At 40.9% G+C, this 26,872-nt stretch overlaps 1 protein-coding gene across 2 annotated transcripts in view; it reads left to right on the top strand.

Moving 5' to 3' along the window:
• The window catches only part of GAREM1 (GRB2 associated regulator of MAPK1 subtype 1), a 230,243-nt gene that overhangs the window by 158,281 nt on the left and 45,090 nt on the right, over positions 1–26,872 (top strand). For both annotated transcript variants that reach the window (XM_007520935.2, XM_060173675.1), the window contains one exon: positions 21,569–21,699. In XM_007520935.2, the coding sequence (XP_007520997.2) occupies positions 21,569–21,699 (131 nt within the window). The remainder of the gene's footprint in view (positions 1–21,568; positions 21,700–26,872) is intronic.

Here is a 26,872-nt window from a genome sequence, read left to right as displayed (position 1 = left end):
ATCTACAGCCATGGTGTCCACAAATACATTGTCTATGAAACAAGAGACATTATAGTTGGAATTGTGCTTCACTGAGCAAAGGCAGGTGGTCATAGGTATCATAATATTTATTTACCAGTCTGTCTTCCCCCATAACGGAATCTCCAACCACATGGTAGTAGAATCCCACCATAAGTACTTCTGAAATCTTCCTCTCTTCTCTCCAGTAACCAGACTGTCAGTTTTGCCACTTCTTCACAGTATCCAATTGAGAATCCTTCTTTGTTGTGATGGCTACAGGTGTCTCACATATGTGTGATTTCATTGCTGTCAGGCCAACTTTTTCTTTTCCTTTTAGTTCAAGGAAACAGAGAATGAATGACACTACAGCACTGTTCCACTCTTCACAGATCTTTCCCCTGGTACTGTCCCTGGTAATCCCACGTAATGACAGAGATCAAACCCAGTTAAGGCATGTGCTCTACAAGTTGAGCTATCTTCTGGCCCTCCTAATCTTAACTCCTTTTCCAGGATTTACATGGGGGAGATAATACCTTTCTATTAAGCCATAAAACGAGTAGTGGCATGATTTCAGTGCTTTTCATTTGAGGCAAATGTATTTTTCAATGTGTCGTTTAACTTCTCCTGATTGTGTGTGTGTGTGTGTGTGTGTGTGTGTGTGTGTGTGAGAGAGAGAGAGAGAGAGAGAGAGAGAGAGATGAACTCTTACCATGTGCCACTTATTGTAATAAACCCCATATATAATTTCTTTTAAAATAAAAAGTCTATTAATGTACCATAGTTTACACTATTCTGTATTTAGAGAATATAGCTTCACACCTTTATGTGTTTATATTCCACATCACATCTGCCATCAAGATCCTAGTGTCATTCATGCCATCAAGTTGGCCCCCTCTCCCCCTTCTTCCTCTTCTTCCCCTTCTTCCCCTTCCTTTCTAGTAGCCACCGTGTCTTTCCCAGAGTCTAACAGTCATTGCAGGTTTTTGTTTATTTGTTTGTTTTTGCCAATTCATTTGCTTTGGTTATTTATATTTCCCTTAACCTAATCACCTCAAATTCCAACCATATTATTGTGAAAGAGAAGATTTTTATCTTTTTTAATAGCTGGAAATTATTCCATTGAGTATATATACTATAACCTGTTTATCTAGCTATTCTTTAGTGAAATGCTTTATGTCATTGTAGCCATCCCAGGTATTATTGCCCTTGTTATGAATTATTCCGAATTGTACAGGTAGAAGAAATGTCAGGATTTCAATTCCAGAATTCTTTGGACAAAGATGTGGAAGAAAAATGATAACTAATGAGTGCGTGCGTGCGTGCGTGCGTGCGTGCGTGCGTGCGTGTGTGTGTGTGTGTGTGTGTGTGTGTCCATGCACATGCACCAAAGAGTCTCAACTCCTGTGCTAAGCCAGAAGGACCTGAGGTGCCTGCCTCCAGGTGTGTCATGCCTTAGCTCTGCTCCTGTGTCAGGCGATGTCCTTGAAAGAGTTGCCTTTCTTTTTTAAATATTTCATTTTATGATAGAGCAGTTTTAATTGACAGTAGAGTGGAAGTAGAGATGTGCCATGTATCCCCTGCCTCCACGCAAGCATAGTCCTCTCCCCTCACCAGTCTTAGCCTCCTAGAATGGTGGGTTTCCTACAGTCCATGAACCTACATGGACGCAGCATTATCACCCAGAATCTGTGGCTTGTCTGAGGTTTCACTCTTGGTTTTATACACTCTGTGCCTTCAGACAAACGTATAGCGACACATCATTGTGATTACCAGCACAGGATCATTATAGTGTCCTACAAAACATCTTTCACAGCTCCTAGTACTTTTCTTCACTTTCTCTTTATTTATTTATTTTTTTAAGATTTTACTGATTGATTAATGAGAAAGTCAGGAAGAGAGAGAGCGGGAGAGAGAGAAAGAACCAGACATCATTCTGGTACACGTGCTGCTGGGAATTGAACTCAGGACCTCATGCTTGAGAGTCCAATGCTTTATCCACTGTGCCACTTCCTGTACCACCTGTGTGCTGTTCTTATTGTACCTCCTTCCTTAACAGCAGAAATTACTGGTTTCTTTTTACCGTCTTTTCCAAAATGTCATGTAGTTGGAATCACACAGTTTATAATTTCCAGATTGATTTATTTTACTTAGTAATACACATTCAGTGTTCCTTTGTGTGTGTTGTTGTTTTGTTTTGTTTCATTTTTTGTAGCCTGAACGCTTGAGCTAAAAGAGTTGGCTGAAAATGTATTCCCGACATTTACAGCAATACAGTTAGGCCCAATATGCTTTTAAATATCTTCTGACTTTCCCGTATCCAGTTCTGTGTCCCAAGCCAAGGTGGATGTTAAAATTTGCCCTATCCCTCATCCACCCACGTTTTGATTATATTGAACATATTCTGTGTCATACTTTCACAAAACCGTGCATGTTTCTGTACATACGGTTTTATTCACTACAGTCTTGGCCCAAAGGTTAAAACATAAATCCGTTATAATCAGGACACTTTTTTTTTTTTCCCTAATGAAAACCACAGCTTAGGCAGCTGCTTTATTGTTGTCTCTACTCTGTGGTCCCACTAGAGTGTGGGAGTTGACTATTGGACTATGGAAAAGGGAGCAAGTAAGAAGCCAGGAATGGGGTCATGTTTCAATAGAGAAATAATAATGGAATGTTAAAATCCTTGCATTTTCCTAAGCCTCCCACATTTTGAACATGTAGTTTGGCTCTCTTTTCCCTTTTAAATATTTCCATAAGGCATAAAAGAGAAGCATGTGCCCTAAGAACCATAGTACTGAAAACCCCTAGACATCAACTTTGATTCTGTATGGTATTCTTTCAGATTTGCCTGTTGCTGGAAGATAACAACATGGCTTGAAAGCTTATGTTGTGTCTGTGTTGTGAATGACTTTGTCCACAGCACTGGTGTCATCTTCCATTCCTTTGTCTGGTTTGAAATTGTGTTTATCTGCATATAATTTGTGTGGAGTGTCTGGATTTCTATGTCCCTTCCCGTTTTCCCCTTCAAAATAAATGATTTAAAATCCTACGAGGGCCAAGAAGGTAGCTCAGTGTTAGAGGACAGGGCTTTGCATGTCTGAGGCTCCATGACGGATCCCAAGCATCATTAGATGCTAGTGCTGAGTGATGATTATATTGTTTTTCATAAAATGTAAAATAAATTAACATCCAACAAACAAAACTTAAAGCTTCATTTTTGCTTCATTTTTTTTACTTTTTAAAAACAATTTTCTTTTTAAATATTTTTTGATATTTCATATTGATTTATAAAATTGTAAGATAATATAGAGGTATAATTCCATGTGGTTCCCACCACAAGAGCTCTCTGTCCCCATCTTCTCTCTCTTTTTAAATTGATTTACTAATGATCGACAAAACCACAGGATAAAAGGAGTACAATTCCACACAGTTCCCATCACCAGAGTTCCATATCCAATCCCGTCCATTGGAAGTTTCCCTATTATTTTTTTATTAGTCACTCAACATTAATTTACAAAATTACATGTCAACAGGGATACAGTATATTCCACACTGTTCCCACCACTAGAGTACAGAATGCCATTGTAGTCCACTGCGGTTCTCCCAAGGTTGCAGACATCATCTCTACAGCTATCTGTCTACATTTGTACACAATTGCCCCCTTTGTCTTCCAGGTCCAGTCCTCTCTTGCCCTCCAAGCCACACATAACCCTATTACTACATCCAAATAGCTCTCCTCTTTTCATCCTCTCTCTCTGGGACCTGATGGAGCTGGGTGGAGCTCAGAGCCTTCTTATCCTCTTCCTCCTATCACTTCTCCTCCACTGGGAGTATGGATCAGAGTTGTTTTGGGGGTGCAGAAGGTTGGAATTCTGGCTTCTGTAGATGTTTCTCCACTGGACTTGGGCGTTGGCAGGTCAATCCATACCCCCAGCTTCTCTCTTATCTTTCCCTAGTGGCATAGAGCTCTGGAGAGATGAGATTCCAGGACACATTGGTGAAATCATCTACCCAGGGAAGTCAGGATAGAATCATAGTAGCGTCTGCAACTTGGTGTCTGGAAGGTGGCAGGATATAAAGTGAGACAAAATGCTTAATAAACAGGGACCAAAAAGTAGGAATAGAACAGATGAGATCAGGAATCTTAGAATGGAAGGGAGCTAGGAGGTGCACCCTAGACTTGTTTCCATGGGTGCATTTCTATGGTAGTCCTTGCCTGAGTTTGATAGCTAGCATGAAGTTGGATAAGAACATTATCTGAGGGGAGCTGGGAGGTAGTGCACCGGGTTAAGCACACATGGTGTGAAGCATAAATACTGGCATAAGGATCCCGGTTCGAGCCCCTGGCTCCCCACCTGCAGGGGGAATCACTTCATAAGTGGTGAAGCAGGTCTGCAGGTGTTTATCTTTGTCTCCTCCTCTCTGTCTTCCCCCTCCTCTCTTGATTTCTCTCTGTTCTGTCCAACAATAATAACAATAATGACAACAACAGGGGCAACAAAAATGGGGGAAAGTGGCTTCCAGGAGCAGTGGATTCATGGTGCAGGCACAGAGCTCCAGTGATAATGCCAGAGGCAAGAAAAAAAAATTGTCTGAAAAAAGGGCTAGAAAATTGGATTAGAGCAGCGAGTAGCTCCCATTCCTGAAAATATTCTGTGGATGGAATTAACTACTTAACCTCCGTCCACCTGACCCAGGGCTCATTTATATTTAGCACCAGAGCCTGTGTAGCCTCTGAGCCCCAATTGGTCTGAGTTCACAGCTCATGGTCACAGCTGGCAACAGTGCAGGCTGCACTCATTTCAGGACCAATCTGCCATGAGTGGCAGGGCAGGATACCCCAGCCTCCCTTCAGAGACGGAGGCAGTCCCTGCCATAGCTGCTCTGTGGTGAGGGCCAGGTCCTGGGAAAGCCCAGAAGAGGGCTTGTGATGACGTTCCTGATAGATGTGCCAGTGGTGGTGCAGAGAGGGGTCTATTAGAGGTCTAGGCCCATCATATTTGTGTGGGAATCCAAGGATTCCCTGACTAGGGCCCCAGGTGATGATATTGGCCAAATAGGCCATTACTAAGTGAGCCAGTCTCCTTATCCAAGTTTTATAGTCCTCTCTTTATCTGATGACCTTAGACTTTCTCCCAGTTGTTTAAGCACTGAGTGTCATTTGTTGAACCCAACCAACCAGAATTAGTTTTTTGGGCTCTGTCTTCTTTGGGTCTTTCTGTTAAGATTGCTAAGTTAATTCAGTCTAAGTCTAATCGATTAGAGAATTTATGATGCCTTCTTGAGGCACTTCAACTAGGATTCCCGGTTTATTAGGTCTAAATATAATCATCACGGACTATTGGATGCTATTACTTAAATTATATAATTGTCCCTTGCTTATGGCTACATGTATATCTGTACCCAGTACCCTAAACGCCACCCCATATCTATTATCTATAACTTTGTTAAACGATGTGCCATCTAACGTGGATGTAGGTGGTCCCATGTGTTAGGAGCTATCTCACCCGGTTTGAAGAGTTGCAAGGTTGACATCTCAGGCCCCGTATCTGGTTACAGTCCACCAGTAACAGCATAATGTGGGGTGGCAGCACTAGTAACGATTTGGTTGATATCAACATAGATGGTCCCATCCTCTCTATTGGAAACTGTAGTTCTCCCAACCACACTGGTATGAGCTAGTTTTATAATTATGTATCTATATCTACATACATATATATTTTTTTCTTGTTTCTTTTTAATGGTCCCGTCTTCACTTTCTTTCTAAGTCACCCCTACACTTATTACTTCTTCCAAATGTCTTTCCTTTTTTCCTCTTCTTTCTAAGGTAGGGAAAATAGTGCCTGGTTTCTTCTGATGTTTTCCACATTGATTTCCCTTTCATTACTGGTATAAAAACAAGATTCCTGGTGACAAACTCTTCATGTCCTGGTGGAGTAGGGGTACATAGACCTCTGATTTACTTCCCTTATCATTTACCCTTCTGGGAGTATGGACCAGAATTAGTTTGGAGGTACAGAAGGTGGGATTTCTGGCTTACTTAATTGCTTCTCCACTGTATATAGGAATTGGCAAGTCGATCTATATGCCCAGCCTAAGACAATCTTTTTTCCTTTTTAATTATCTTCATTTGTTGGATAGAGACACCCAGAAGTCGAGAGGGTAGGGGGAGACAGAGAGAGAGAAAGAGAGACACCTGCAGGCCTGCTTCACCACTCACAAATGCTTTTCCCCCTGCTGGTGGGGACCCAGAGCTCAAACCTGGGTCCTTGCACATTGTAATGTGAGTGCTTAACCAGGTGCACCACCACCCTGCTCCCAAACAATCATTTTTTAGTTCTACCTCAAATAAAATTACTGTTTACATACTAGAACCTTAATTTTTTTTTCCATGTCAATTTTGGAACCTTAACTGAAACAGCTGCTTTCCATTTCTGACCAACTACAATGCTAGAGACTGAAGTTCAGATTCCACAAAAAGTGTATATTATTGGCATACCATGTACCTTCCAGAATGCATTCACGCTAAGTAACACTTAAAAAAAAAAAAGATATGTTTTCATCATTTAACCTATGGCCAGTATCAATTTGGGAATTAGTGTGATCATAATACCCTTTCCAGCACTCAGTGAAGACTTTGCAGCATATATAAATAAGCAGTAAATGGCCCTTCTTCCTACTGTTTCCTTATTGTTGTTGTTTTTTAAATATTTATTTATTCCTTTTTGTTGCCTTGTTGTTTTATTGTTGTAGTTATTGTTGTTGTTGTTGTTATTGACATCATCATTGTTGGATAGGACAGAAGAGAGAAATGGAGGGAGGAGGGAAAGACAGAGAGGGGGAGATAGACACCTGCAGACCTGCTTTACCGCTTGTGAAGCGACTCCCCTGCAGACAGGGAGCCAGGGGCTCAAACCGGGATCCTTGTTTTTTGGGGTTTTTTGTTTGTTTGTTTTTAGTTCTAGCCAGGTATAAGCAGCTCCTCAACCTGTTCACCTGACTCTAATGAAGAAGGTGAATAGGTGGTTTGGGAAAGCAGCATAATAACGGTGGGCTTCGGTTCAGAACACGCAAGATACAGTTCAGGAATTTCTATTGAGTCTCTGTGACCGGAAACATGTTCCTTAATCTCTCTGACCTAGGTTTCATCACAGGTAAATTCTCTAATAATCCCCACCCACCTCCGTGGATTATTGAGTGAAGTCATGTGTGTGTGGCCTTTCTCCAGTAATCAAGTTAGCTGTGCAGAATCTTCCGGAGATGGCTCTGGTCCAGAGGCTGACTCCTTTCTTTTCCTCCTCATGAAGCTGGTCGTTTGGTATTTGATTCTGACTTCTCTAGCACTTAACATGTTCAGCTTTCAGAATCAGAAGGATTTAACTATCCTTTTATTATTACCATTACCATTTTCCAGTTTGAATATGTTTGACAGGCCAAAGGTATAAGGAGCCCAGGCTATGTCTAGACAGAGAATTAACAGTATAGGTCTTCAGTAAACTTGCTGTTGATGGTACTGCTAAGACCTATAAGCATAGGCCTCCCACTTAATGTCATGGTTTCAATTTCTGGGAGAATGGAGCCTTCTAAAGTCCCAGACTTCCCACCTAAGTTTCTTGAACACTTCCTGACCAGTGTCCACCCACTCATATATATAAACGTTACCTGGATTAGTGGTACCATAAGCCCTAGAACAAACATTTATGCCTTTGTCTCAGAAATGCAAAAGAATTCCTGCATTGGAAGATCAACATGGTCTAAGTTTGTCAGAGACAGCTTTGTTGATTTTGTTGGACTTGTACTGTTACATGAATCCATTGCCTTACTCAGGCATTCTTATGTATCTTCCATGTGTTTTGCACAGTATTGAGCACTGCAGATAAAAAGATGATTAAAAAAAAGACTCTGCTTTTTTTAAAACAAAATTTGCTATTTAGTTTATGAAATAAACATTTAAACAAATAAGGCTGACAAAAATTGTGAGAACATTTAGATTACTGAACTGTAGAAAATGAGTTCACAAAAGAATGCAACCAGTTGTATACTTGACGTGAGAATTTTTTTTTCATAAAGTAGATAATTAATTGAGGATAAATAGATTGGCTAAACTGGGAATAAAAGAGTGGAATTCCAGATAGAATGTTGTTTCTAAGAAGGGCTCTAATACTTTTAGCCCACTTGCAAGTTAGCTGTCGAGTTCAAGCAAAAATTAGTAAAGTCATGGGCCCCTTGGAATATACCTCAAGTAGACTTCCTAGCTCCTTCCAACATGAAGACCCAAAATCTCATCTGCTATATTCTTACCTTTAGGTTCCTGATTACTAGACAATCTGTTCTTCTTTCTATCTTAATGCTTTTCCACCACCAAGTTGCAGGATTTATTATTTTTTGGTTAATGGTTTCTCTTTTTTTCTTTAATTCCTGTTATTTGTGGCTTTGAGTTTTTTTTCTCCACCTTCAATATCAATTTACCGAGGGGAGTATTCATATACAGAACTGTTTACTTTTCGCCATTTCCTCAAGATAGGTGTCAGTATATCTGACCCTCCACAAAGCCATCCTGCTGTGCCACCAGAGCACCTCAGGTCCCCAGCCTCCCCTAGCTGCCTCTCTTACCCAGCTCAATTCCCTGTGTCTGTTGTAATAGACTACAATGCTTCTAGCCTTTGTACTAAGAACTGTTCTTACCTTACTTTTCTTTCATCCTCATTTTTGCTCTCCTCCCCCCCCCCCATTAAAAATAATTTTAGGGATAACTAGAATATTCGGTGCTATGATATTTTATGTTCTTGCTTTTTATGAAGTGTTCTTAAGATTAGCAAAAATTTTTAAAGATTGTAAAGGAAAATGAACAGAATATGAACTGCAATGGCTTAACTACCATTAAAATAATTAACTTTCTGTTATATCAGCAAAATATATCACAGTTTAATGAGAGAGAAATGTTCATCTGTCTGTTGGCTATCGTGATTTTTAAAAGGATTGGCAATAAAGCATTGTGAAAGATACGAGGAAACTTACTGTTGGTCAGAGTACAAGTGGGTACAATCTCTGTGAAAGTTTGACAGTAACTCTCAAAAATAAAAAATACCTTTACCCTAGGGTCCAGTATTTCCCACCAATGTATATGCACTAAATAAGTAAAGCCTTGACCACCACCACTGCAGCTGCAAATGTTTCAAATAACTCCGAATGCCCATCAATAGGGGACTGGTCTCATTAGGTATGGTATTTGCAATGGTAGAATACTATGCAGCACTTAAAAGGAATGAGGCATGTCTTCTATAGAATGATACAAGCATGCTACCCCTTTTTTTCTGGAAAAGAATAAAGTATATATGCAGATAAAGCATGTAAACCGTACTGTCTCTGGTCACCTGTACATAAGATGAAAGGAGATGTAAGGGTGAGATCAGGAAGAGAGCTTTCACCCTATAGCTCCTGGTACTATATTGCTTTTTTTTTTTTTTTTTGGCAAGTACATATATTACATGTATTCAAAACTTCACTCAAGATAAAGGAAGATAAAAAAAAAAAAAAGATAAAGGAAGCTAAGGGACTCACCCACACTAGTGGTGATGGTAAGGGTTTAGGTAAGTGACTTTACACATGTTGGTGGGAGTGAACATTGTATAAACTTAAAAGAAAACGCAGTCTCAAAGTGCAGGGACTGGCATCAGGATCCTGGTTCGAGCCCCTGGCTCCCCACCTGCAGGGGAATCGCTTCACAAGTAGTGAAGCAGGTCTACAGGTGTCTGTCATTCTCTCCCCCTCTCTGTCTTCCCCTCCTCTCTCCATTTCTCTCTGTCCTATCCAACAATGATGACATCAATAACAACAACAATAATAAAAACAACAAGGGCAACAAAAAGGGAATATTTTTTAAAAAAAAGAAAACACAGCATGTTAGTTATTACAGTATCTCTTTATTCATGCAGGACGCAGCACAATCTAAGCCGAGCTAAGCTAAACTCAAGGTACCCTAAAACTCACAATGCTGTCTTTATATATACTTGCCAAGTAGGGTGGAAACAGGATGTGACATAGAGAAGGTGGAGAGAAAAGTGACTGGTGAAAATCAGAGTGTGACAAGGAGGGGGCGGAGCAGGCGAGAATCCTATCACTGAACCACCAGTGCCCTGGAGGGAGGGTTCTTCTTCTAGCGTTTGCCCTTCTTCCATAGCCAGTCAACAGCGTCAGGTTGAGCCTGATGTAAAGTTTCGAGACCTCCTTTGAATCTGGAGAGGTGGCAGTCGTTGACTATGTGGGTCATAGTCTGTCTGTAGCCGCAGGGGCAGTTCGGGTTGTCTCTGGCTCCCCAGCGATGGAACATAGCGGCGCACCGGCCATGGCCTGTTCGATAGCGATTGAGGAGGGCCCAATCATAACGTGCTAGGTCAAAGCCGGGTTGACGCTTGCAGGGGTCTGTGATGAGGTGTTTGTTCTTTACCTCAGCTGACTGCCAACTCTGTCTCCAAGAGTCTGGAACAGAGAAGTTCAGTGTAGGCGTAGGGGACCAGATTGGGTGACGAGACGTCAAGTGTTGGACAGGGTGGGCGAAGATATCCGCGTATATTGGCAGGTCCGGTCGAGCGTAGACGTGGGAAATGAACTTAGATGATGCCGCATCCCGACGAATATCTGGCGGGGCGATGTTGCTAAGAACTGGCAGCCATGGAACCGGGGTGGAACGGATGGTTCCAGAAATTATCCTAATGGAGGAGGGAGGGTGGTGCTTGTTAACAGCGGTTATGTAAATAGAATGCAGTGGTTATGTAAATAGAATAGTGTTAAGCAGGGGGATTTAAACCAAATGAAACCGAAGGGGTCTCATGCATACCAACATATTATTATCTCTTATTATTACATACTAAGAGTTGGCAAAGTAGCTCACTTGGGTAGTGTGCTCCTTTGCTTAGTACTTCAGTACTATATTTTCTTTCCCTCTCTGACTCTGGCTTTAGAAAAGAAAAAATAAATAAATAAATAACCTGAATGTTGAATGTTTAACTGAAAATAAGCAAAGTTTTAAGGATTTCAGGTTCAAACAACCCCCACTTTTCAAAAAACGTCTAAAATCATATAGTTTGCATGTAGATGGAGAAGTCTCATCATCCTATAACTGTTGCTCATCTATTTTAGTTTTGTCTTGCGTATCACTCACCCTTGTGGCCTCAAGAATGTTTCTTGAATTAGATGATGCCATAAAAAACACTGCACAGTTTGGTAAAATGCACAGCAGTTGCAAAATTTTACTTGGTGACCCTACTTTCACATTTCAGTCTTACAGAAATTACAGTCAAGACAAAAGCACAATAGTATTTTGATTAAATCTTGAGGATAAGTGCAGATTTCTGCATAGGCTCATTTGCTTCTTGAAGAATAGCAACTGGTTTGTTGTTCTAATGCATAAGAGTTGCTCATTTCCTCACATTTGGAAATGGCAATGTGCTGTTGTTATTTTAATCATTAACAGTGATGATCATGTATAAGCTGACTTGAAACCACTTGACTTAATGTCTCCCAAAAAGGCCTGAGAAAAAATTACTCACTCATTTTCACACTGTTTAATAAGCACTTAGTTGTATGGTACCATTCTGGTGGGTACCACATTGAGTAACCTGGGGGTGTGATAGCTTCTTGTATTTTACTTATTTATTCATTTATTTGTATCGCCACAAGGGTTATCACTGCTGCTGAGTGCCTTTGTAAACAATCTGCCACTCCTGGCAGCCATTTTTCTCTTCTTCTCCCCCCACCCCTCTTTCTCTGGTAGTAACAAAAAGAAATTGAGGGGAAAAAGGTAGGAAATAGAGATGGAAAGAAGAGAGACACCTGCAGCACTGATTCACCACTCCTGAAGCTGACGCACCCCTGCAGGTGACTTGAACCCTGATCCTTGCGTGTGGTAACGTGTACTGTGCCAGGTGTGCTACAGCCCGGCCCTAGCTTGTGACCTTTTGAACAGTCCAAGAGTCCTGTTTCTTAATCACTTTTGCTCAGTGTAGCCACGCTTACTTAGACTGATTCAAAAATGGTGCCATTTTTGCGGCTGTGGCTTTCTTTTCTATTTTGCCATTTTTATACTGGTTTGTACAACATTTTTCTGTTTTCAGCAGTGAATGGAATCCAGTTTACTATTTACTTGAGTTATGGATTCACAGATGAGTACTAGAGGTCTTAGTTCTCATTCCATTTCTTTTTATACATATACAGTTGACCATTGTGCTGAAGGGGTAGTTCTTCTTCTAGCGTTTGCCCTTCTTCCGTAGCCAGTCAACAGCATCAGGTTGAGCCTGATGTAAAGTTTCGAGACCTCCTTTGAATCTGGAGAGGTGGCAGTTGTTGACTATGTGGGTTATAGTATGTCTGGAGCCGCAGGGGCAGTTCGGGTCGTCTCTGGCTCCCCAGCGATGGAACATAGCGGCGCACCGGCCATGGCCTGTTCGATAGCGATTGAGGAGGGCCCAATCATAACGTGCTAGGTCAAAGCCGGGTTGACGCTTGCAGGGGTCTGTGATGAGGTGTTTGTTCTTTACCTCAGCTGACTGCCAACTCTGTCTCCAAGAGTCTGGAACAGAGAAGTTCAGTGTAGGCATAGGGGACCAGATTGGGTGACGAGACGTCAAGCATTGGACAGGGTGGGCGAAGATATCCGCGTATATTGGCAGGTCCGGTCGAGCGTAGACGTGGGAAATGAACTTAGATGATGCCGCATCCCGACGAATATCTGGCGAGGCGATGTTGCTAAGAACTGGCATCCATGGAACCGGGGTGGAACGGATGGTTCCAGAAATTATCCTCATGGAGGAATATAATTTGGAATTGACCAAGTGGACATGGGGGCTACTGAACCATACTGGGGCACAGTATTCTGCAGGGGAATAGCATAATGCCAGAGATGATGATCATAGTGTGGAAGCACTCGCGCCCCATGAGGAGCTGGCCAGTCTTGCAATGATGTTATTCCTCGCGCCCACCTTTGCTGCAGTTTTTATGAGATGTTCGTGAAATGACAGGGTGCGATTGAGAGTAACGCCAAGATAGACTGGCTGGGCTTCATGCCGGATTCTCGTATCATCAAGCTGCACATACTGTAACGGAAGATTTACCACAGCCGTGCTCATAACCAACAATGATGGGGCCCAGGGAAACACAAGTCATGACGACACCCCCCTTCATCAACACCAGTGGCACAAACCTCATTTCCCACTGACTCCTGACAATAACCTTTCTAACCAGAATCAAACATACCAGATTGAAATGTGACCACTTCTAGCTCCCTCTGTTGTCTCTGCACATCTCAGCATTATGGTGCTCTCTTCCTAATGAGTAAAACTTGTCTCCAGTTTCCATTCCTGACTAGTAATCCATTTCTCCCTAAGTAAAGGACTGAATTGTGGTATAGCAACGTTAGAGGTACTTAATTTTTAGATGCTTCAAATAGGACTTTGAGCCTCTTACCTAACCTTAGTGCAAGTCACTGCTTATGTTGAGGGCCACACACCCCAACACTGAATATTTCCAATAAGCTTGTCATTTTCTCATCAGCATTTTATCTGACATGGTTTTAAGAACACAGGAAAGCTGGGCAATATAACACAACCTCTGCTTTTTAAAATAATCACCTTAACTTTATTTAAAATATATTCAGTGAGCGTGTCACTTGGTGCTAACCTAGTTCCTGGGAGTTTGAGGACCCTGCACATGGAACAGCTTTCCTAATGGAGACATTTTATGAAAACATCAAAGCTGTTGAAAAACAATGTATTTTCTTCCCTCTTCAGGAATGGAGTTTGACAGTAACATCTCAGAACAGATGTTTCCCCAACCTCCAAATGTTTTTATTTGGTGGCACAAAGACTCTGTTATTCGTGAAATGGTCTGTTAAAAAATTAGTTCCTCCATGTGGAGGTTGTGGGAATATGTGTGGTGTAAATTGATTTCACATTTTAGCAGAGAATTGGCTTTTAACTCTGTGTTGTCTCCATGATTTGACACTGGTCGGAGTTTAGACTTGCAGGCGAGAGCCATCACAGTCACAGAGACTGTAGTAACACAATAGCTCAGCATCTTTCTTTCCCAGAGGACTAATCTGAGAATGTCATATTCTTTTCTGAGAGAATAGAGACTTAAGTAAGGAGAACTTTGGTCTTGTAAAATACAATGAGAAAATGTAGGCATTCATGTTTATTGGTCACTTGCATTGTTCTTTGAATAGAATAAATTTCCACAGCTTACATGTCTTAGACTTATACTGAAAGGAAAGACTGCCACTCTAAGATGAACATGGGTCAGCACAAGGTGTGGTTTCAGGTACTTTTTAAAATATAAACTGTTTACTAGTGTGGGAGTATAAAGATTGGAATATAAGCTCACTTGTAGTGTCATTTGCCAACTCTCTGGTCTATAACTTTCCACTCCTTCCAGCAGAGACTAGCAAACTGACATAGGACCAAATCAGACCTACTCCCTGTCTAAGTCAGCTTCCTGGTTTAATGATAGATTGCTCCAACTGTATTCAGGTTCAAATCTACATCTCTGTTGTTATTCTTCTAGAAAGTTGGAAATTAGACGCTGTAGACGCTGTGGGATCAGAGAGATAGCACAGTGGTAGCACATTAGACTGACATACAGAGGTCCCATATCCAAACCTAGTACTCCATGTATCTGAACTGATGAGTTGATCAGGGCTCTTATCTCTTTTCTCTCTCTCTCTCTCTCTCTCTCTCTCTCTATCTCATTTTCATATAAAGTCTTTTTAAAAAAATAAATTCTAGTAGCTCTTTGTTTCTGATAATGATGAGTGTTGTTAAATGTCTATTGGTTCTGATGTCAGATGGTTCTGGATTTCCCAACCAAATGAACCTGTAAATTTTAAAATTCTCTGACAACTAATTTTTTCTCTCTCTTTTATTAATGATTTATTTTTTTTATGGTAGAGACAGAGATACACAGATAGGAAGAGGGAGGAAGAGGGAGACCTACAATGGTGCTTCACAACTTTTGAAGCTACTTCCCTGCAGGTGGGGACTGGGGGTTTGAACCCCACTGTTCATATGGCTAGGTCACCCCCTGCCCCTACTTTTTCATGTATGTCACATCTCCTTTCTGGAAAATTGTATTATTCTGAAAGATAATGTCAATTAATGATGTCATCTTTGGAGGTTACTTACCATATTCTTATAATAATTTTGATGTAAATCAGTAATATACAATTGCTTTTCTTTTCTTCTGTGTGAAAATGTCCATCTAATGTCTAGAAACATGCAAACCTTATATATAGTAACATACTTCACCTTCATTTATAATCTTAAAAGACTGCTGTTACTAATGGACTGCTTCATTGTTTGCCAATCCCCAGACCTAAGTAGTTTCCTGTCCTTTATTCAGTAAACATTTATTAAGTGTGCATTGCAAGTTTAGACATTAAATATGGTACAAATTAAACTTACAAGTACAAATATGCAGGAGACTCTTAAATAGGACTCTAGGAGAGAATTTAGAATACATCCCTTTATATAATCACTTGCCCAAGAAAATCTCAAAAAATTGTAATTTCATCTTCAAAAACATAATACAGAAAAGAAATGCTATTTAATACCACTTGAGTTATTAATGTAAAAAATACTGAGTCCTGACAGATTGTATTTGGTTTTTTGTTTGTTTTGTTTTGTTTTTGTCACTGCCAGGGCTTCAGTGCTCCAGGTCAACTTTTTCTTTTTTTAAAATTTATTTACTAGTGACTCAATATTAATTTACAAAGTTACATGTCAACAGGGGTACAAATCCACACTGTTCCCACCACCAGAATTCTGAATCCCTGATCCCTCCATTGCAGTCTACCACACTTCTCCCAAGGTTACAGACATGAGCTAACCATCATCTCTACAGCTACCTGTCTACATTTGTACACAATTGCCCCCTTTGTCTTCCAGGTCCAGTCCTCTCTTGCCCTCCAAGCCACACATAACACTACTACTACATCCAAATATCTCTCCTCTTTTCATCCTCTCTCTCTGGGACCTGATGGAGCTGGGTGGAGCTCAGAGCCTTCTTATCCTCTTTCTCCTATCACTTCTCCTCCACTGGGAGTATAGATCAGAGTTGTTTTGGGGGTGCAGAAGGTTGGAGTTCTGGCTTCTGTAGATGTTTCTCCACTGGACTTGGGTGTTGGCAGGTCAATCCATACCCCCAGCTTCTCTCTTATCTTTCCCTAGTGGCATAGAGCTCTGGAGAGATGAGGTTCCAGGACACATTGCTGAAATCATCTGCCCAGGGAAGTCAGGATAGAATCATAGTAGCGTCTGCAACTTGGTGTCTGGAAGGTGGCAGGATATAAAGTGAGACAAAATGCTTAATAAACAGGGACCAGAAAATAGGAATAGAGCAGATGAGATCAGGAATCTTAGAATGGAAGAGAGCTAGGAGGTGCACCCTAGACTTGTTTCCATGGGTGCATTTCTATGGTAGTCCCTGCCTGAGTTTGATAGCTAGCATGAAGCTAGATAAAAGCATTGTCTGAGAAAATGGTGTCAGAGTAGAGAAAAAGGCTAGAAAGTTGAATTAGGGAAGAGAGTAGCTCCCATTCCTGAAAATATTCTGTGGATGGAATTAACTACTTAACCTCCGTCCACCTGACCCAGGGCTCATTTATATTTAGCACCAGAGCCTGTGTAGCCTCTGAGCCCCAATTGGTCTGAGCTCACAGCTCATGGTCACAGCTGGCAACAGTGCAGGCTGCACTCATTTCAGGACCAATCTGCCATGAGTGGCAGGGCAGGATACCCCAGCCTCCCTTCAGAGACGGAGGCAGTCCCTGCCATAGCTGCTCTGTGGTGAGGGCCAGGTCCTGGGAAAGCCCAGAAGAGGGCTTGTGATGACGTTCCTGATAGATGTGCCAGTGGTGGTGCAGAGAGGGGTCTATTAGAGGTCTAGGCCCATCATATTTGTGTGGGAATCCAAGGATTCCCTGACTAGGGCCCCAGGTGATGAGGTGGTAGGATATTGACCAAACAGGCCATTATTAATTGAGCCAGTCTCTTGCCCTTACCCAACTTTTGTAGTCCTCTCTTTAACATATTGTATTTGCAAAACTAGGATACATATTGCCTACTAGTCAAAATATAAATCGGTTTAGGTATTTTGTATAGCACAGTAGCCATGTATGTTTAACACAAAAGAACTGAGCATGATATCCTCTGAATTAAGGATCTCACTCTGAAGAAAAAAAAAAAATTGTGAAAAACACATAAGCAGTAAAAATGGAGGCCAGCCCTGAGAATCAGACATTGGATGGAGAAAGACACACTATACTTTTTGTATTCACTCTAAATTTATGACTGTGAACTTCATGGGGAACCTACGGCAGCCCGGTAGTCACTCTGCTTTTCTCTGCTGCTGTGCTTTTTACAGTATTCTTTCTCTCTAACACCTCATCTCCCAACCTTATTCTCAACCCATGCCTTTTTTTCCAACTGGCTGGAAAGTTAAAGTAATAAAAGGCAGCCTCCACCATTTCCCGCTAAACTTGCTACAAATGAGCCCCTGTCAAAGACTAGTCTGTCCACTCCAATGTTTCCTCTGCCTACTCTTGTAAAAACTTTCCCAGTTCCGCCCATCATCACCTTGTTCCAAGCTGTTCATTCATATCAGCATTCCACATGCTTTTACCTCCCCCCCCATATTAAATAAATATAAAAAGCAATCGGCTTCCATAGCGACCTCTCCACTTGCTCCCATCCCACCTTCCTTCTCTTCTTTATAGAACGCTTCCATATATCATCCAATGTTCATTCTTGATAACTCCCAGTTGTTGCTTCTGAGTCAGGCTTTAAGTCAGTTCAGTAAGGCTTTGGGCCTCAACTGTGCCACTGTTGACAGTCCTACATTAAATACAAGTTGCTACGTCCAACATTCTGTGGCCTCTTTTCACAGTCCTGTTGGCCCAGCTAACATCATTCTCACTCCTCCTTGAAACATTTGAATCACCTGCCTTCCAGAATACACCCTTCCTTTTTTAAAAAGAAATAAAACAAAACATTTTTAGTAGTGATTTACCCTAGTTCCTTCCACTCACCCCCACCATCAAAGTAATGTGCCTCCCACAGCCCACAATAATAACCACCATAATTCTCCCAAAGTCTTAGAGGTTGGCTACCTTTATTCTTTTCTCCCCCTCACCCCCAGTTCATGTTTTAATTCTCTGTTCCACATACGACTGAAGCCATCTGGTAGCCATCTTTCATTTCCTTGCTTTCCTCACTAAGCATGATCACCTCTAATTCCATATACTTTGTCCCAAAGGACACAATATCTTTTTTTAGTTGCAAAGTAGTACTACATTGAGTATGTGCCCTCTGACTTCTTTACCTAGTCATCTGTCAATGGACACTTAAGTTATTTTAATATGCTGGCTATTGTGAATAATAAACAGGGGATGTAAGGTAGGGGCAGATAGCATAATGTTTATGTAAAAGACTCTCATGCCTAAGGCTCCAAAGTCCCAGGTTCAATCCCCTGCACCACCATAAGCCAGAGCTGAGCAGTGTTCTGGTAAATGAAATAAATAAATAAACAAAAAGCGTGTATATGTCCCTTTAAATTAGTGTTTTCAGTCCCTTTGGGTAAATGCCCATGAGTGGCATTACTGGATCATAAGGTATTTCCATTTTTACTTGGTTAAGAATTTTCTATACTGTTCTTCATAATGGCTACACCAGCTTTGCAAAGTCCCACCAGCAGTGTCACAGTTCTTTTTCCACATCCTTGCCAACACTTTATCATTTCCTGTTCTGTTGGTGTAGGCTGTTCTCACAGGTGTGGAGTGAAATCTAATGTGGGTTTTTTGTTTTATTTTTTTACTATAATGAGATATAGAAATCTTTCATGAAAACATTGTTTAATTGTATTCATTCATTGGCTAGACACAGAGTAACTGAGATGGAAGGGAGAGATAAAGAAAGAATGACAAAGAGAGACACCTGCAGCACTGCTTCACCACTTGTGAAGTTTCCTTCCTGCAGGTGGGAACTGGGGGCTTGAATCAAGGTCCTTACACATGATAACATGTTCAGTCAATCAAATGCTCCAGCTACAGCCCCTCAAGGTGCTTTTAATTTGCATTTCTCTAATGATGAGCTAAGTGGAGCTTTTCCTCATTTGACTGTCTATTCATAGATTTTACTTTTTCATTGGGCTATTCAATTTCTGTTTGTTGAACTATATGAATTCTTTGTTGATGTTTAATAGCTACTACTTGTCAGATATGTGATATGGGAATATCTTCTTCCAGTTGCTGGGTTGCTGTTTACCCCAGTGGAGATTTGGAAGATTTTTGTTTGTTTGTTTGTTTGTTGTTTTATGTGTAGAAGCTTTGAAGCTGATACAGTCCCATTTATTTAGTCTTGTTTTAGTTTCACTTGCCTGTGGGGGTTGAGTCTCTAAATACATCTTTGATGTTCAGGTCCTAAAGTCAGACTACACTCATTCTTGATCACCCTCTTATTCTCCTGGCCAGTCTTTTTTACTCTCTCAGGACCAAAGCCTTAAAACGCTTCTTTACCTATTGCTAAAGTCCATAGTCAATCATCATTAAAGTATCATGGTGGAGATATCGCTTACGTGCTGATGACTCCCAGCCAGACTACTCTCTCAGCCCCACACTTTATGCCCTGTCACAGAGCCTCTGGGATACTTTTTCTGCTACGCCTAGTAGACATCTCCTACTTGTCCAGACCCCACAGCCTACCCGTCTTGGTTAATGGCAACCCTGTTCTTCAGCTGTGCAGGTCATCTTCCTTAGACTTTTCTTAGCTCTTACTCTTCCTCCTCCTCCTCCTCCTCCTCCTCCTCCACCACCCCCACCACTACCCCAGTTGGATTCACCCCATATATGGATTCTTTTAGGCGCTGTCTGATTGGTGTCTCTGCCACTGTGCCTTAAATGTTTGTGGTCTGTTGTCAACACAGCAGCCAATAAGAGTGATTTTTGGCTAGATCATGACTTCTGCACTCAAATCCCACAGTGAATTTCACCAATACGATGAATTACGGCTTTTTAAAGCCATGGTAGCCACCTGTTATTTCTCTTGTATTCATTTATTATTTAATGAAGACAGAGAGAAATTGAGGAGGAAGATAGAGGAGAGAGAGACAGAGACAGATACTTGCAGCCCAGCCTCACCACTCATGAAGCTTTCCCCCTGCAGGTGGGGACCGGGGGCTTGAACCTGGGTCCTTACACACTGTACTATGTACACTTAACCAGGTACACCATCACCTGGCCCCAGGCCACCTGTTATTTCTCTGACATCCTTTCTCCTTCCCTCTTACCCTTTTCTTCATCTTGTTCAGCCACACTGGCAGAATACCAAGCAGTACCCCATCCATCCTCCTGAGACTCTTTCCATGACTATTACCTGTGTTTAGAATTTTAAAAGCTTAACTCCCAAAGGTCACTTCCCAGCCAGCCTTTTCTGACCATCCTACAGTCTCTGTTTCGCTCAGCCCTCCCTGTTTTTAGTAGCACTTCTTCCCTTCCAATTTTATGTACCCTATTTGTTTACTGCCGTTAGCATCTGTCACCCACTACAATGTACGCTTCAGGTGAATGGAGACTTTTTCTCATCTATTTATTGATGTCTCTGCCATCTAGATTAATGCTTTTGCCAAGCATATACAAATGTGTTGAGAATATGAATGGCAGTTTCCCTACTTCTGATTCCCCACAGATACATGCAGTGAAAGCTGCCTCAGGGTAGGGGTAGATAGCATAATGGTTATGCAAAGAGATTCTGAAGCCCCAAAGTCCTAGGTTCAGTTCAGTTCTTCACCACCACCACCATAAGCCAGAGCTGAGCAGTGTTCTGGTAAAAAGAAAAAAGGAAGAGAGAGAAAGCTGTCTCATACTAACTTTAAATTCTTTTTTTCATGCTTTTCAAGCCTTGTGTTATAAACAAACTTCAGAAAACAACAGCTTTGACTCAATTACATATTTATTATTATTATTATTATTATTATTATTATTCTGAGCTGAAAACAGTGCCTCTGGAATGCAGCATAGTATCAAAAACATTCAAACAGCATAATTGATCCTGGACATTTTTAGGAATATGTTGAAAGTCCTCCACAAATTCCCCCCAATCATGAATGCCATCATAGTGTATTCTCTGCTCCCGAATTTCATGCTCAGCAGTCAGGAGGAATGAAGGAAGCCACATGCTGTTCCAGATGCCCAGTTGCTCCTGCCCACCACCCACCCCCATTCCACCCCCTCCACCAGCCTAGTCTTAAACTTGTGCTGCAGCAACACCACAAATTATAGATGCTCGTGAGCCTGCAGCATTGCCTCTTCATTGTAGAAACCCAAGCATCTCAGTTTTGTTAAGTCATGGGTCCAGTATTTTATCATATTTGCAGAAAGATATACATATAAATGCTTATTTCTTGCTGTGGTGATGAGAAGTGTTTAGCAAAGAAGAGGAAGAGCGAGGAAAGGGTCTGCCATCACCATGGTGACAGCTGCCCAGCATAAACAAATCACATCTCTCCCCTTTATCATGTATTTCAGGGCAATTTAAGCTTCTGGAACAAGACCGAGATATAAAGGAGCCAGTGCAATATTTCAACAGCGTGGAGGAGGTGGCGAAAGCATTTCCTGAGCGTGTGTACGTCATGGAGGAAATAACATTCAACGTGAAGGTAACTCTAGAAGAGCCAAATATTTATCCTCAGTAAAATAATCTAACTTTCAAGTCATTATGTACACAGTGAATGTCCCACTGGAGAATTCCCTCTTCCTATCAGGTCAGTGCTAGCGGTTGGAACTGATTGTTTGAGGAATGACATGTGCTGTGTCTGACCTCATGCCACGCTAGTCGCTGTACTTCCATTGTCTGGCCTGCATAACTGTCAAGTAAAATCAAAAGATTGGGAGCTTGGGGGTCTGTTGTATTGTTTTATCCTCATCCCCTAATATGGAATGATTATTTTAGAGCCAGAGACAAGACTCAGTGGCAGAGCATAGGACATGCACGTTTGAGGGTCCTGGTTCGGTCCTTGGCTCAGCCTGTGCCAGAGTAGTATTCTAGTCACAGGGTCTCTCTTTAAAAACAGGATAAATAAAATTAGAGCAAAATAAAATACAGTAATTATTTTACCTGTACTTCTGTGAGGCTGGATGCAAAAAAGAACATATGATGAATTGATGACCAAACACTGAATTTAAATAGAGTAAACTGGTAACAATCTCCAAGAATGAACTTAGTAGAGAGTCTGTCAGGTCACACTTTGGCAGGTGTGCACTCTCTTATGATAAACTGCTGTGTCGATTGTTACACAGTAGGTATTTATGCATTCTTGTTCATCAGAAAAAAGAAAACACACACACCTAGCATTTACTGTGCTACATTTGCTTTGCGTTCTTCTAGAGTTCTGTCCCTTTCTACATAGTAAGGGTTCTCTTTCAACTAGCCTTACTTTTGAAAAGGGAGTGGCCAGGAAAGCAACACCAACGACCCACCCCCTCCCCACCCCCCATACTGCCTACCAGTCCACTGTATTTTCTTCTGGAACACTCACAATTATACTAAAATATTTTAGAAAGTGTATGTATTGGGAGTCAGGCGGTAGCCCAACGGGTTAAGCGCAGGTGGCGCAAAGCGCAAGGACCAGCATAAGGATCCCAGATCACGCCCCTGGCTCCCCACCTGCAGAGGAGTTGCTTCACAAGCCATGAAGCAGGTCTCCAGGTGTCTATCTTTCTCTCGCCCTCTCTGTCTTCCCCTCCCCTCTCCATTTCTCTGTCCTATCCAACAACGATGACATCAATAACAATGACAATAATAACTACAACAATAAAACAACAAGTGCAACAAAAGGGAATAAATAAATAAATAAATAAATAAATAGAAAGTGTGTGCATTGAAACGATTTTCTATTTAACTTCCTTCCAGCAGGAACTCCAACTAAATCACTGTCTGAACCTTTTCAGACTTGGGGGGGGGCGGTTAAGATATCTGTTTCTTAGGAATTACTCTGTAAAAAGCAGACAGCATGGTTATCTTACCCCAGGAATGCAACAGTGTCTGTTAGTGAGTCTTTCCACCTATACTTCTTAGGAAAGAGGAGGAATGCCCAAGACAGCTTCCTTAGTGGAGAAGTGCTTCTGCTGATTTGACTGAGCTAAGTCACCTTTTCTCCCAGTTCTAGGAGACAGCTGCTGTGGTCTACTTACTTTAGTTGTATTATTAAAATGGGGGAGATTTTACATCTTGTAAAATTTTCTACTCACTAAATTAAGTTTCTGTTCCAAAATTTGTGGGATGATTTTTTTTTTCACTCTTTCAGCCACCTCATTATGAACTTCAAGACAACTTGTGTTCTTTGACAGTTAAAATTTTTTTTGTGAACATGTTTTTTTAATTTTCCAAAATCCGTTGGCCAGAAGTTGATCAACTGCTGTTGCATGAGTATCTTTATATGACTTAAATCTTTCCTTTAAAAATATTTAGATTTGTCTAAGTAAAAAGAATGTGTTGCTCAGAATGAAAGTTATTATCTTAAAACTACCTGAAAACATTTCACTTCCTGATAAATGACAAGAAGTTAATCATAAAAATTTTTGTATGATGTACAATTTCCTCAAGCATTCAAAATTTAAGTCCTTTGTGACATAGTGCTCATGTAAAAGATATTAAAAGCAGCTTCTTTCTTTTAAATAGCTGTCCTTGCAAAGTTTTATTAAATCAGCATGGAAGAATAATACTTAAAAAATACATCCTGATGTTTGTTTGTTTGTTTGTTTCTTGAATATCATGACTAGGTGTACTGATTAAAGTTTATCTAGAAGAGATGTCATTTAAAATTTCAAACCCTCTTTAAGTGTATAAATTAGTAGTATTCTTAACACTACTAATTTATACACTTAAAGTGATTAAGATGGTAAATTTCTGGCATGTGTATTTTACTAGAAAATTTTAAACCAAAAAAAATTTTGTTTAATGTTTACAGGCACAGAGTAAGTGTAAGGAGTGCAAGTTGGTAGCCCCCATATATATAGTTCATTGTCTTGTGCTGATTTCCTGTGTTGGACATACATAAACACCTAATACTGCTCATGCTTTACTCATAAAGTTTTAAGATACTAGCACAGCCAGCTTACCCTGAGCATTAAGACATCATTCAGGAACCCAGGTGTTGGCACACTTGGTTAAGTATATATATATACTACTATGCACAAGGACCCAGGTTCAAGCCCCCAGTCCCCACCTGCAGGGTGGAAGCTTCACAAGCCGTGGAGCAGGGCTGAAGATGTATCTCTCTCTCTCTCTCTCTCTTTCTCTCTCTCTCTCTCCCCTCTCTCTCTCCCTCCCTCTCCCTCTCCCTCTCCCTCTCTGTCTTCCCTCCCCTCTCAATTTCTCTCTGTTCTATCAAATAAAATAAAGTTTTTTTTTTAGGTTAAGAAAAAAACATTTAAAAAGAAGGCATCATTCAGTTCTACTCAAAGAAAATTTTACAGAGGAACCTCAGAAAATTTGCATTGCAAAATACACAAAAGTCGGTGTGCTCAATTAGTGAATTAACATAAGCAAGTTAAATAAATCACCCAAGGAAATATGGGGAGAGTCTGGATAGTGTCTTGATCAGAAAGTGGGAATATTAGAAGTTGCAGTTTTTAAATTACTAATTATATGGCAGCTAGGCTGGAGGGGAGGTTAAGAAGTGAATCAGTGAGCAGAGAGCAGGACTTCAATGAGTGAGGCCCGAGATTTTGTCTCTAGCAGGAATGTTATTCTAGTGTCCTCTCCCCTCCCCTCTTATAAATAATAAAACATTTTAAATGATCAATAGTGTGCATATCTAGACATATGTAATGTGCAGCATGCGAGCTAAGAAAATGGTCTGTCTGGTTATTTCTTCACCTGGAGCAGGGGAGAAAGTGGCATAACTTATTCATAAATACAACTATTAAAAATATTAGGATGATATAAATGTAGCTATCACTGAGAAAGCCATTTTTTTTAAAAGACAACAGAATTGAAATCCACTTGGAAAACATCTCCACTTCAAGTACAGGTTATACTAGACCAGGACAATACACACTTGATGTAAATGCCTTAAAGAAGTGTTCAGAATTGGTGGACTGGCAAAGTAGCACTTGGATAGTGCCCAGCTAGGCCATACAGGTGGACCAGGGTCACAGCCCCTGCTGCATGAAAGGAAGTTTCAGCATCATGGTCTCTCTCTGTCTCTCTCTCTCTCTCTCTTACTCTCTCTCTTTCTGCCTCTTTGTCTCTTAAAAAGACAAACAAAAAAGCAGAATTGGTATCTAACTAGAATTATGTTAGTTAAAAAATAATCATTACTGAGATTAAAAAGTATATGTACATGTTCATATTCTTGCATATATACAGATGCAAATCGATGTAAGAAATAATACGCTAAGTGTTTAATTCTTTAACCAGCAAAGGTATTTTTGAGCAACTTATATGTGCACTGCAGCATTTTGAGCATTAGGAAAAGGGGTGGGGGTGAGTTGTGAAATTGCAGGTGCCGGCCTACTTGGGGATTACAGTATTATTCAGAGGCAGACAATACATAAACAAGTACAAGTACTACCTCCCAGTAAAGAGATGTCAGTTGTATATGTAGGTATGACATCTGGTGTGCATGCAACTGAGGCATGTATGTGCGACTGATTGTAACGAAAGCCACAGAGCTAGTTGAGTTCACCTAGATTGGTGACTCTCAAGCCTTTCCCTAGGGAATATCTGGCAATGCCTAGAAACAAATTTACTTGTCACAGCTATGGAGTGGGCCAGTGCTATTGGCAAGCAGACAGAGGACAGGGATACTGCTAAGCATACTACACGGAGTAGAGGAAGACCCCATAACAAAGTTTCCAGCCCAATTTGCCAGCGGTGCTGAGGCTGAAATTCTAACCTAGAGACTAGATAAAAATAATAATACTGATAAGAGAAAAAGACAAGACTGAGTTCTAAGTCTCAGTATACTCTAATACTAGGATCCAGAAAGGAGACTAACAGGAGTAGCAGTAAGATGAATAGACGAGGAGGGGGATGTGGGTTAAATGACAAATACAGTTCAAGGAGGAGCGGGCAACTGTGTCAAATGCAAACATCAAATTAGATGGGGCTTAGAAACTAACCATTCCATTGGGCAAATGGAGGCCTTGGGCAGCCTTAACAGGAAGGAAATACTAATCAGTTCAAAGAGCTGGAAAGTAAGTTAACTAGGAAAGTATAGTGTATGGCCTCAAAGTTTTATCGCTGAACCTCAAATGAAATCACTAGAGACCAACCGTTTTTTTTTTCTTCTTCTTCTTCTTCTAGTCATTTCAACTTCCTGGCTACAGGTACAGTGTAGACAGAAATTTGGGTTTTGTCAGTGTTGGGGCTCGGCCAAGCTGAGGTATGGATGACATATACACTAGAGAGACAGGTAGCAATGAGCCAGAGACTCATCCAAGTAAGAATGAATGAATATAAGAAATGCATCCTCAGTGAAAATTAGATTCTTAAAGAATTTTTGTAAGTGGATATCTTTATGAAAGTGGAATACAGAACAGTAGTGGTGGTAGGGTTTGAGATTATTAAACTGTAAACAGTATTATAGAAAGTGAAAGAATAGGTGTGGGGTGGTGGTGCTCCTGGTTGAGCACACGTTACAGTGCACTAGGACCGAGGTTCAAGCCCCTGGTCCCTACCTGCAGGGGGAAGGAAGGCTTTTTGAGTAGTGAAGCAATGCTGCAGCTGTCTCTTCCTCTTCCTCTGTATTTCTCCCTTCCCTCTTGATTTCTGATGGTCTCTTTTCAATGAATAAAAGTGACTTAAAAAAATTTTAAAAGAATAAC

Source organism: Erinaceus europaeus, chromosome 15, assembly GCF_950295315.1.
Source record: "Erinaceus europaeus chromosome 15, mEriEur2.1, whole genome shotgun sequence".
NCBI classification, from domain to species: Eukaryota; Metazoa; Chordata; class Mammalia; order Eulipotyphla; family Erinaceidae; genus Erinaceus; species Erinaceus europaeus.
The sequence above is the reverse complement of the archived record's forward strand: the minus strand, read 5'-3'. Positions and strand labels throughout refer to the sequence as shown.